The sequence below is a fragment of the Rhodnius prolixus genome, unplaced genomic scaffold (genome assembly GCF_049639745.1).
Source record: "Rhodnius prolixus isolate KJV_2025 unplaced genomic scaffold, Rpr scaffold_12, whole genome shotgun sequence".
Taxonomy (NCBI): domain Eukaryota; kingdom Metazoa; phylum Arthropoda; class Insecta; order Hemiptera; family Reduviidae; genus Rhodnius; species Rhodnius prolixus.
Window position 1 is genome coordinate 6,944,949 of NW_027411635.1, and position 13,000 is coordinate 6,957,948.

The window sequence follows — 13,000 nt, forward strand, 5'->3', positions numbered from 1 at the left end:
ATAGTTTTTAACTTTTTAAAAAGTGTTCATCTTGGTTGTTGGGATTTCAATTCCATCTTTCGATGGCATTTGAGGCTAGTCTGGTTTAATGGTTGACAAATTAGTGACGTTCCAAATTGGACAGTCTTAGTTATAAAATAATTAATTAAAAACAAATGCTTTTGGTGTTTAGTTTCTTGTAGATTTTGGCACACTGAGCTAACCGTTCATTAATGTCACGTTGAAACTGGAGCACCTTAGGACATTAGGGTCATTTTATAAAATATTAACCTGTTTTTACCAAACTTTTGTTCAGGATGACTTCTTGTACAGCCTGCTCATGTTATAATCATTTCTATCGTTGATCATGTTAACTAAATCATTTTAATCTAGTTCATCATCGTTACTGTTTGTATTCAGTTTCAAGTAATTTTTTTGAAATTTTTCCACTTACATCATGCTTCTTCTCTACTTTCTGAGATTACTCATTCTCTGATAGTAGACTATTTTTTTGTGAAGATCATTTAGGACATTAACGACCTAAAAATTAGAGAATAAATAAGCACGCGCTACATAAAGTTATAAAAGCACTGCATAAAAGCGAAATTTTCGTACAAAAAGTGCCGTGTAAATCAGGAGATAGGTGCAAAATCATCCTCGTTGAGAATTTTTTAACCTGACGAATACTCAATAAAATGAGGTGAAAAGTGTTTGTACTTCATTGTAATAGTGTTTAATATTGATTGAATGTGTAATAAAGAATTTTACTTATTTTGTTTTGATTGAAAACATACTTGATATTATAACTAGAACAATATTTATTAAAAAATGTATTAATTGTAGTATAAGTATCATCCTTTTTCAAAATTTTATTCCTAATTTTTTTTTTTTAATTTTAAAATTGCATATAAAATAAGACTGGTTGTAAAATAAATTTTTATGTTCTTAAAACGTGTTAATCTTCTTTATATTATTTTATTATCAATTGAGGAGCATTGAAAATACTTCATATTTTAAAAATCGAATTTTATATCGAAATTTTGTTGAATACATTTTAAAAGTATTTTGTGGTGTGAAAAAATTGTTTCTGTGATATATTTTTTTTTTATACAAATTAAAATTGTTCTTTCTTTTTGTTAAATTTTATCTGAATTAATTCTTTTACCTGCAGTGTTTTTATTTTTCCTGTTTTATTTGGAACCAAGTACTCCCTTGAGACATCTAAGTGAAAATTATCGACTATTTTTTTTTTTATTTCTAAGTTCAGAACGAGCTTGAGAAATTCTAGTAGCGTGTGAAGATTTTTATAAGACGCTAAGGCATTGATAGATTCGGTCATTAACCAGAAGTCTCTTATCCTAATAACCCCTCTTTAATGAGCCAACCACGCCAATAAATCTTTTAATTTTAATGACTTGGTTAGGAAAGAAAGTAGTTACTTTAATTCTGGATTCGCTTATAACTGTTCTTCCAAAGAGCTGTACACCTTCCTTTGTGATGGGACTGTGTTGTCTGTAACAAGAGATAACGGTGCGGTACTAGCAGTGAACTGAGATACATCTGGGAGCTAGTGACTTCACGTGTGGTTATTTAAAATATTTACAAACTGTGCTCCTAGATATTTCAAATAAGTGTTTCAATGACCAGCTAATACCTCTAATTATTTTATAATGCGTGAACTGGGTGAAAATAAAATTAAGTTGAATAAATTTAAGTTAACTCTGCATTAGTATATCAACATTTTTAGAAACATGCCCACTAATAGACTGTCTAGACTTTGTTTAGAAAGACAATTGGGATTGAAAGTAATTCTAATTACACAACTTACTGATGTAAACAACCAAGCCGGTAACACTTAAAAAGGCAGACCGTCACTGAACTTAGCAACTTAATCCTAACTTGATGAAACAGACAACAGTGTTCTCTAATGAAAGACTGTCATGCGAGTGTTCACTCTAGATTATGTTCTTAAATAGAATCCTCTGTACATCAATCTTATTATAAAATTAGTTTATTAGTCTAGATTCAAGAACGTTTCATTTACACAATTCATCATAAACATTAAGGAATTAAAAAAGTACATTTATATTTGAATTGTTCATTATACAAAGGAATGCCATTAGATTTTTCTTCTTTCTGTTTTTATTTATTTAGACTAATAAAATAAAGCTTTTGGTCAGTTTATGCATTTTAAAAAATAATAAAAATCTAGCATTTCAAAAATCAAATTAATTATTCATTTACTAAAAACCATTTCTCCACCTATCCAGGTTGAAATCACATCTAAATCATCATTCAATACAACAAAATCCGCGTCAGTACCGTATTCCAGTGTCCCCTTGTATGAAGTGAGTCCCAGTACTTTGGCTGGATGCAGAGTTGCAGCTTCCAAAGCTTCTGCCGTGCTACAACCTGGAAAAAAATTGCTCCTTAATAGGGATACTATTGAGATTAGTTAATCCAATACTCTGAGATTTGTAGAGATTGAGATTTGGCTGTTTAATTCCATAATTTCACAATATAATCTAACGTAAAAGGTAATAAATAAAACCTCCATATACTATTTTTTTAAACTAACCAACAGCATTTCTAAAGTATCTAACAGATTCGTTCATTGTAGCGACAGATCCGCATAATGTAGTCGTCCCAGCGATATAAGCGGACTTATTATTTATGTTTATCGTTTTTTTACCAATATGGTGTGTTCCGTCTTCCAATCCCATGGCGGAGATTGCGTCTGTTACTAATATCACTCCTAAAAGCAAATAAATACAGATTCAAAGGAATCTCATATTCACAGGGTTTATCAATTTAAAAAATGAAAGACAGTTTTCAAGACAAAAAATAATCAGGTTCTCTTAGTTCAATTCCCGAGTAAACCCTCACCCAGAATCCGTCTAAAATAACTATCCTCTTCTCTTTTTTACTTTCTCTTAATGCAAGGAATGTACTGTGATCATGTAAAGTTTACATTTTCGAAATCGGAAATATCCTCTTTGAAATCCCTTGAGTTTGAAAACGTAGTTTTAGAAAATGGTCTGTTTGAGTAAACAAAATATTTTTAAATAACTCGAAGATCAGAAAAGCAGCAAGTTGAAACTTTATATTTTGGGAACATGACTATAAATTTGTGATCAAAATCTCTCAACTGAAAATACCCCTTTAATGGATTATTTTTTTTTAGATGAACTCGAAAATGTTTTCAACGATTGTCTATAAATATTTTAGAAACATTGTACTCATATCGGACTATTATTTGAAAGATTTTTCCTGGAGAATTCGATTAAAAGCTATTGTCGGAAAGGGGCTTTGAGAAGCTTTTTTCTAAAGTACCATTTCAGTACAATGAACGGTTCTTGTCTTACATATAATTAAAAGTGGGTTAAATATGTAGCTTCAATTCCGAGGTTGAAGAACATTTATCAATCGGAAGTAGCATTTTATTTAAACTTTTATTTTTATATTCTGTTTCATTTTTTTAGTGATTTTTTTCGAAAATAGCTTCAACGATTTTCACGATTTAATTACTTTTGAACCCAGCTAAAGGTGAATGCAATAAAAATTATTTGATTGACCTTTAGGATGAGACTTGTAGGCAGCCCTTAGTGCAGCTTCATGGGTATGTATGCCATCTGCTATGATTCCATAGTAAACAGGCGTTTTAGTCCCCAAACCAAGCAGTCCTACCAGTCCAGGGTCTCTGTGATGGAACTAAAGCATCATATTTAGTGCTACATTCACATAACCAAAATACAGAAAAAACTTCAAATACCATACCGGCGGCATCGCATTGAAGAGATGTGTGATTAACTTGGCTCCCTTTTTGATGGCTTCCACAGCAACGTTAATGTCGGCCATCGAGTGACCTGTTCGTATTCAAAAATTTGTCAAAATTAAATTACTGCTGGCAAATGAAGGCACAAGTATTAAGTTTATGTTTGAATTTTTCAACGGAAATACACTTTGAGATCGACTGTGTCAGAACAAATTTTCTGTATGTAAAAAAAAGAAAAGTAATATAGAACATCGCATCGCAGGATCCGACTGTACGTGGGAATTCAAAAAAGTACTTCGTACCTTCAACAGAAACCCAAATATTGATTCTAATTACTGTGAAATATATTTTCTAGGAAACTATAAGTTAATTTTTCTAGTAAAATTTCGTAGAAAACAGTATTTCAGCCTTAGACACTTACTGCCTAGAGACAAATTTTTGGATTCTATTGTGTCGCACTATTTTCTATAAATTGTAAGGAAAAGAATAAAGTCCTTTCTAAATGAGGAAATTCCAAAGATTTTTGAGATACACTAAAGTATATGGATGCAATACTAGTAATGACGAATTTGGTAGTTGGACGTTGGGCTCGCTCGAAAAAATAGGCGATTATTATACTTAAAACATCATTACCATCAATACTTTCTCTTACACTACCTAGTATTGAATGTTCGATTCTTTTTTCCGATGCCAAACAGGTGAATATTTGTATGGAGACTTAACACAAGATATTATTTAAATAAAATTTTGTTTGTGATGTCTTAAGTTTTTTTAAAAAATTTTATTTAGATCGCTTGAATACCAGGATCTCAATCGAAAGTCTAATAGCGAATAATCACTAATTAATACACTATTAATGGGAAGAATAACTGGCACCTTTACCTAATTCATAAATTATTTTTCAGGCCTTAAATTAAAGAGGAAGGAGGTTCAGCAATTGCATTGAAGATTTTCTTTAGGAAACTCACGGCAAAACTCCCAAGAAGTTCCTAACGTTTTGTAAAAAAAAAGCTTTCTGTGGCTTTCCGATCATCCTTTCTTCTGTATCTTTATTTGAATTGCTTCAAATTAGAACGCAGATTCTGCTTCTTTGAACCACATCTTTTTTTAATGTTCTTAGAAATAATAATGATCCTTCCCAACTTTAGTATCAGGAAGAGATTAGATGTGTGTCAAATTTAATGCACTTCTAGCTCTAGGAGATCCCGGGTTGAAGTTTAACAGCCTGCCCTTATGCACTTGAAGTGGTCCGTTAGCTAGGCTCTTCAGTTGTTATCAAGCCAAAAATGTTAAAAAACCAGTATCGATCTTTCTACAATATCGAATATCCCTATTTTTGAAAAGACTAAACGAATATATGAAAACAAAATATATGTTGCATCGTTATGTCATGCGAAGCGACGTCGAAACATTCTTTAGTCCATTACAAGAAACCAAAAAACAAAATGTTATCGAGCGTATTATAACATGAAGGAATACAAAATATTATGCTCTTTTTTATGCCATTCTAAATAATAGATGGGTGAAAGCAAAAGTTTAATAAAGAAATTATTTTTTGTAAAGTCTAAATAAGTTATTTAGATGCGCTCAGTTATTTATTGGTTTTTAATTCGATTTCGTACTGCAGACCCCATAACATCTTAGGCAGGCCGTAGGTTGCACAGGCCTATAGACTATAGCAGGTCTGAAAAAGGCATTTCCTTAATGCCCCCCAAATCAATTTCTTGTGAAAATGTTGTAAATAAAAGTAACAGGCCTTTAGAGAATCTTGTAGTAAACAAATTTTAGAAAATCGGAGTCGTGAGGATTTATACAAGAAACGATCCAAGTAAAATATAAGAAGTAATAATTTACATAATTTTTTTTTTTCGTTTTTGCCTACCTCCATTCATTAGATCCTTTATTATATTTAGATTTAATTTATTTTTTATTTATCTACAAAAGTTCCCTCAATTGTTATTTAAGTTTCTATGATAATCAAAAGCCAAGAGTTTAGGTCTGAACGCTTCCTCGATAGGGCCTTGTGGTAGGTAGTTCCTACAAAATTATCTTCGAGAAATTTCAAAAAATTAAAAATCGCTTAGGTAACTCGCATTTCCAGTTGACGGATTACGGCCAAAACCAGTATTTGAAGCGGCAATCATAACAACATAGAAAACCAAGTTTGAGGTTTCTGCTACTCCTCTTTTTAAAAAAGATACACTCGGAGATATATATTTCCAGTAAAAACTCCATTTTGAAAAGTTGTCATATGTAGTCGCAATACAACTTCTTACTAAGTATAAGAGAAAGCAAAAAACGCATGTAACTCGGTACCAAAAGTAGATACCCAAACTTATTGTGGGAGATTGTTAAAAAATTCCTCAGTTTTATTAGAATACTAACCAAGGGAGACACAAATTTCGCTTTCTCTAGTCAGCCATTGGATCACTTCTAACGAATTTCTTCTCTCCGGCGCCAATGTCACTATCCGAATATTGTCAGTATGCTTGTATACGCTTTTTAATGTTTCTACTCCCTAAAAAAAATAAAAATAATAATTGTAACTATCGCAAAAATTTCTACTTTGAAAAGTAAGAATTAGTATTGCGATCATGTAACGTTTCAAAATGGAGTTCAGAGAAATTTCTAGGAAATGTTATCAATAAGTTCACTGTTCCGACTTATACAAAATACTTTAATTACAAACAATAGTAAAAAGGCTAATAGCTTTGGTAATAACCGTCTACCACAATTTGCCTTGTTTATTATCTGTGCAAAACTTATTATAAAAATATTTCTTTGTGATAAAGATGAAGATGTAAATAAAAAATAAAATAATAGAAATAAACAAATAAATATCCATTATTTATTTGGATAAATAAATTCCTATTTAAAAGAAAGCACACAAAATCAACTGCAAAACAGTGAGGCAAACAGAAATCAACTGTGTATAATTAATCTTGAATTTATTTTTAATTTATTTATTTATTTTTAATATGCCAAAAAGATAAAATAATCTTGAACTCTACCTTCACTTCTTTGCTGTATATCTTCACAACACATATACAGCTTCTTACAATCTTTAACGCGCAAGGAATGCCCCTTATTGGTTAAACTGTAACCCAAATGCTGTTTTCTAATGTACATTACGATAGGGCTGACTCCTGAGAAATTGATAGCTTAACACCTCTCTAATGTTGCACAGTTTTGAAATTGGACTGAGAAGTTTCAACCAGTCAATTTTGATTTAACGCTGATAATAAGATATATTGAAATTTTTTATTTCATGTATTTTTATGTGATTACTACTTTTTTGCAATTATTTTTTCAGATGTTAATACAAACAAGAAAAATTGTTTTGCTTGATATGCCAAACTCCCAATCACATGTTGGCAAACGAGTTGAGTTTAGTATCGTTGTACTTCTTTATACACGAATTAAATTTCGATTAAACATTAAAAGTTTTTAAAATGCCACCATATCCTCTCCCGTCCACCTAAGCGAAAGAATCTGTAAGAAAGCAAGTAGGCTGGACCAGTAAATGGGGAGATCTTGTCGAGGAATGAGGGGTCCTTCTTTCATTGGTGAATATATCAGAACTGCCACAACAGCTAACTAGATTGAGGCTCGATGGTACAGAGAAAGAAAGACAGTTTATACTGCAAAAATTCCAAGTTTCGGGAAACAGTCCTTTAACTCTCAAAACATGGTATTTATATAAAATTAATGTATAAAACTTATATAAGCGGCTCAGTTAGGGGCAAGATTATTTGAAGACAGTAATTGTCCTGTACGGTGCGCTGGATTTTCATGGTATAATGCGAGTTACTAAATTTTAATGACAAAAAGTGGGGAATATATCAGAATATATATGATGTTTAATCTATGAGAGGGTGAGAGAAGAGAGCGCAATTTTGGACAGATGCCCACTTTTGAAGGAATTCAGATTTATTTTTTGCCCCAATTAATGAAGTACTCACTGAATTATAAATCCAAATTTAATTATTAATAATGAAGGTCTCCGTTACTTTTGTTTTTTTCTTTTTATTAGATTAATTTTTATATTATTAACATTGCAACTTATAGAATTTAGAAATAAATCAAGAGTAATGATAATCGCTAAAAGTGAAAAATGACGACTTGACGGAAAGCGAATTGAACTATTACTAATCTCTTGGAATTACATTAACGCCTATCCTTTCAATGTCTGAACATTTTTAGGAAAAAATAGAAAAGGCTAAATCAGGTTTGAACTCTGGTTTGTGATCTAATTAATAATGTTGAAATATCTTATTCTTCTGAAAAGGAAATTTTCAACTCTGTTTTCAGGGCGGTACTCTGTTATGGTGACCACGTTTTGGTGGCGGAGGGGGTGTTTCATAGTTTTTTGTTTTTTTTAAATGATTTAACGCGCGTCAACATCTAAGGTTATTGGCGCCTCGAGCTTTTTTCAGTGCACTGCCGGCCACCGGACAGTGAGCTGTAAGAAGCTCCTAGGAAGAGAAAATCTAAGGGTCAGCAGCTGGATTCGAACCCGGGACCTCCGCGTGGGAGTCCAGTACGCTAACCGCATAGCTAATCCCTTCCCAGGGTGTTTCATAGTAAATAACTTTATCTGTTTCTAAATAAAAATATTATTCAGTCCTCCAAATTATTTTATTTGCTTAGAAACAAAATTAATGTCAATACATACCTTGGCACTACATGAAAATGATATTCTTAAAACTTATAGAATGCCTGACTATCGATACTCTAGAGTATATTATTATCTGAACAAATAATAAAAAGAAAAATATCATGGTAGAGAGAATTGAAAAGCTGTGTGAAATGCATGAAACGGAAATTCCTTTAGAATTGTTGAATAATCGAGCCAACTGGTAATTAATATTTGAAAATATATATTATTAATAAATGAATTCATGCAGGTTTATGTATATGTAAGGAAAATTCTTTTCTTTCTGGCAGAATATACCGTCAATTAAATTTTGAATTATTGGAAAACTTTATATTAAAGATGAAACAAATATCTGAGTAATAGGTGGGTGATGAAATTACGAGGCGACTTATACTTGAATAGTAGGCCATGTAGAGAGTCCAGGGCCGGATTTTCCTATAGGCTAACTAGGTTTAGCCTAGGGCCTCAAGATCAAGAGGGGCCTTCATTCAAATTGTTAACAAAATTAAAATTAAGGTTAGTACCAATAACATGTTTCATTTAACATATTGATATATATCACAGTAGTGATGTATTTTATTATCTCTCATGTAATTTACACTTAAAAATGGGAGGTGAAAAGGCGTTATAAGTGGAATAGCCTAGGGCCTCTTTTCATCTAAATCCGGCCCTGAGAGAGTCTTCAAATATGTTATGCCCACTCTTTAACAGATCTGAGCCAAAAGATATTTAACGTTTTGTAGCTGTATGTCAAATACTAAAGGAATTTAGTCTGCGTCATTTTGAAAAAGCTGGTTTTTCTATGATACAGTTCTTGGTACACTACAATAGTTTTAAAAATTGAAACCACTAGTAAATTTTCATAAGGACAGTATTTTTTTTTTTTTTTTATTACAGTATAAATGTCATTCTAGTTACAGAAAAATTGAGAAATAATTTTTTTAAAAAATATTACTTTTAGCCTTTGGTCACAGGAAAGGGATAAGTTACAATACGTACTGTTGTACGTACAACACATTAAGTCTCAGGGCTTAAACCTATTTTGAATTTGTACTTACATCAGTTAGGTCTTGGATGTCATCTATGCAATGAGCTCCTTTCTTTTCTGGACTTATAAAAGGTCCTTCTAGATGCGCACCTAATACTTCAGCACCATGAAGTCCTCCTACTTTAGCCTCCAAAAGAGGTAATACCTTTAAAAAAAAAAAAATATATATATATACACATGCACAATGATTTAAAGGTTAGAAGTTCTACCTTCAGAGAAAAGGGCAGTTATACGACTCAAATAGGCGGAAATTGCCTTGAAATGTTACATGTAATCTTTCCTTAGATTGAAAAAGAAATTTCTTCAAGGAATTGAATAGACCCATCAACTCTTTCAATTAGAAGCTTAAGTTAATTTGAAATCCAAGTTCAGAGATGGTGAGCTTCATCTACGAAAGTAATAAGCAGTATGCATGCAGTATACCACTCGTGGAATCTGTTGTCTTTCGTGCAAACAAAGAAATATTAGCGAGATCTTAAATATTATTTTTTAATTTAAGGCGCGTCGTCATTAAAAAACACCCAACTTTGACAAATTTTTCCTCTTTTCCTATAAAAGTTCTAATTCCTAAATTGTCTTTATAATAAAAAACATATCCTAGTTTAAAAGGGTAACTTTGTTGCAAAAACACACAGAGATTAAACAGATTTCGAGAAAAACGGTACCAAAATGTGGGAAAACCGCATTTTCAGAAATTGTTGTTACCTTTTTTTTTTTTTAGTAATTTACGTAGCCTTAAACGCGAGTACCGATTTCCATGAATGAAGTGTCATTCGATTTGAAATTTCATGCAGATATGCTTTGGGTTGTCTCAACGATTGTACCTACTTTTCATGAAGGGAATTTGCCTCGCCTATGCAACGCCCCCTTATTTAACTATTAATAACAGTACCTCGGAGGTACACAACACTATCAACACTATGTCACATTTTAAATTTTTTACAGGAGAGCAAATAAAAGAGTTTTTCGCGATTTTTTTTACTTATAAGCCCACGGGAGTTATTTTGCTTAAATCTTTGGTGGATAATAAGTAACATAGACGCAAGTTAACAGATGGTTGTGTAATAAAAAATGATAATTTTGTATGAGAAACATTTTTAATAATTCAGTACAATTAACGAAGTAAAGTTATAGTATAACTTTTTCTTACCGCACATAGAAGGGAGTACTGTGATCGCAATTAAATTTCTTTTACCGCTCTTTATGACAATAATATTCGCAGAGTCCTTTAATATTTTACCTCTTTCAATAAGAAGTATTGTAATCACAGTGTAATTTCTTTTATACCACTTTCAACCTACTAGTTATCCAATTATAAGTGGTGGTTGGGGACGTTTTATCTGTGTACTTGAGTAAACGAGTACCCGAGCACTTCCGAACACTTTTACATCCCATTAATCTGTGAACTTCTGCATCTTCTCCCCACAAACTTGGTGCCACTCCTCCTTGGCTTTTCTCTCTGTCTCCATTTTCTTCCCACTAACTTGGTGCCACCCCCCCCCATTAACTTTTAGCTGTTTTGTTAAATTTTACGTCTTCTTCCTACCACCTTGGTACCATTCTCCCACAATTTTTCTCATAGTATGCATTCATTTTTCCACCATCTTGGTACCACTGTTTATACTTTATAGTTTTTTCATTAATGGGTAGTCGCCGTCTTCAAATCTCAAACCAAGCGTTCATAATTTGAAGTGTATCCAAACAAAGATAATGAGAATCTTCAGTGTATGACTCAACAACGATGTTTAGTTTCGGGCTCTGTAAATATGAAAAAAATCTATTCACACAAGTACGTCGATCCAACTCAAAAGTTGACTACAATTGGTGATGTTGGGATACTTTTAGCGTTTGTCAATTGGACATTAAAATCTAACCAAAAAGATCTTAAAGTATTGAGAGGCCCACTAGATAGTGTGTTCGATAGCAAAAAATGATTGGTGAAGTACAACGGCTGGCATGGAAGGCGTATTGTCAACATCTATTATTATTGAAGAAGCCAAGACTACTTCTAAATTGCGTTGGCATGTTGGAATTATCGTCTGTGATCTGTAAAAATTGCTTTGTGATCGACTTATTCATTTTTTCTTAAAGCCCTTCCATAAGTGCACAAGTAGCCTTTTTTGCCAGAAACACTTGTTTCACCTACTTTCGATGTAATTGATATAGATAATTGCAGATTATTTTCACAAAATTAGAATTGAGTAAGAGATCTAAACCGTCCCAATGTACAGAAAGCTGGAAAGCAATTGTGAAGGAAAATGGACACAAATTAAACTGGTTAAGATTAAGTAAGTGTAGTTTAGAACGAGTATTAATATACACTTTTATATCATGAACAATGCTAGGCAACAAAATATTTGAGTATGCATGAAATTCTGGAAAGAAGACACTATATTTAATGAGCTAAACATTAGCAAGCATCAAGTTTGTAAACGTTTGCAAAGACAGCAAAAATTTAGAAGCCAATGGGAGAAGGCCACTGAAGAAAAATTTGACCCCTACACTATTCATGTTAAAAACAACTTTTGATTATTTATGACCTACTTGTAATCAATATTAGCTATCTCTGCTGAGATAACTATCTTTCAAAATTAAAAAACAACTTCAGAAGGTGGTTACATCAAAGGAATTATTGAAATATATGTACATAAACTTCAAATAAGGAATTTGGCCTGGAAAATGGATTCTTTAAGATTACAGGAACATTACAATAAAAAAGAACCCACATTTTTCCTCATTCTAAGCTAAAGAGTCCTGAATCATTTTTGCAGTATATTGCACAATAAAAATATATTGCAGTATGATAAGATACATACTGACTAAATATGAGCATGAAAATTATGAAAATTGCTATAATAGAATTTTTGGCATGCTTACTTTGTGGTAAACTTCTGCCTTAGATGTCACAATTGTTGGGCAAAAAGATGTTACACCATGGGTGAGAATTCCTTTGGCAACTTTACTCAAACCTTCTGGTTTGTTCATTAAATCATAGGTAAAATCTATTCCAAAGCCGCCTACAAAAAATAAATCTATTATATTAAATATATGGTATCAGGTCTCAGGAAGTGTGGAATTAAATCATAATAAAATTTCTTACCATTGATTTGGATATCGATAAAACCCGGAGCTACGATAGCGCCATCAAGACTAACAGACTTTTGTGGAACGTGTTTATTTACAAAGAATTCCTTTTCAGGATCTAAAATTACACCATCGCTAAACCAAATATCGTCTTCATAGATTTCATGGTCTCGCAGTACTCGACAATCGGTAAATCTGGTAATTTCGCCGGTCATAATTTTAACTTTTTAATAAATAAGGCAAGCATATAGCCAGAATGACCTGAAAATTATAGTATCTATCAACGACAACTGACATCTCAACTGAACTCAACTGATAAGAGGTAGGATCAAAATTCCAGTTACTAAATGAAATATCACTAAAATGAAAAAAATCTTAAATACATTTTTTGACCAGAAACAATTGAAATATAATTTATTAACGTAGGAAATTATAATAACTTGGACTATATAAGTCC

The 13,000-nt window shown here is 32.0% G+C and overlaps 1 protein-coding gene across 1 annotated transcript; it reads right to left on the reverse strand.

Moving 5' to 3' along the window:
- Positions 1-1,972: 1,972 nt before the first annotated feature.
- Positions 1,973-12,879, reverse strand: LOC141461594 (N-acetylglucosamine-6-phosphate deacetylase). The gene is made up of 8 exons (XM_074142732.1): positions 12,560-12,879; positions 12,337-12,476; positions 9,470-9,604; positions 6,140-6,272; positions 3,757-3,845; positions 3,555-3,690; positions 2,558-2,734; positions 1,973-2,391 (listed from the first exon to the last, which is right to left on the reverse strand). The coding sequence occupies exons 1-8, from the start codon at positions 12,756-12,758 to the stop codon at positions 2,216-2,218; spliced, it is 1,185 nt and encodes a 394-aa protein (XP_073998833.1). The 5' UTR covers positions 12,759-12,879; the 3' UTR covers positions 1,973-2,215.
- Positions 12,880-13,000: the final 121 nt, after the last annotated feature.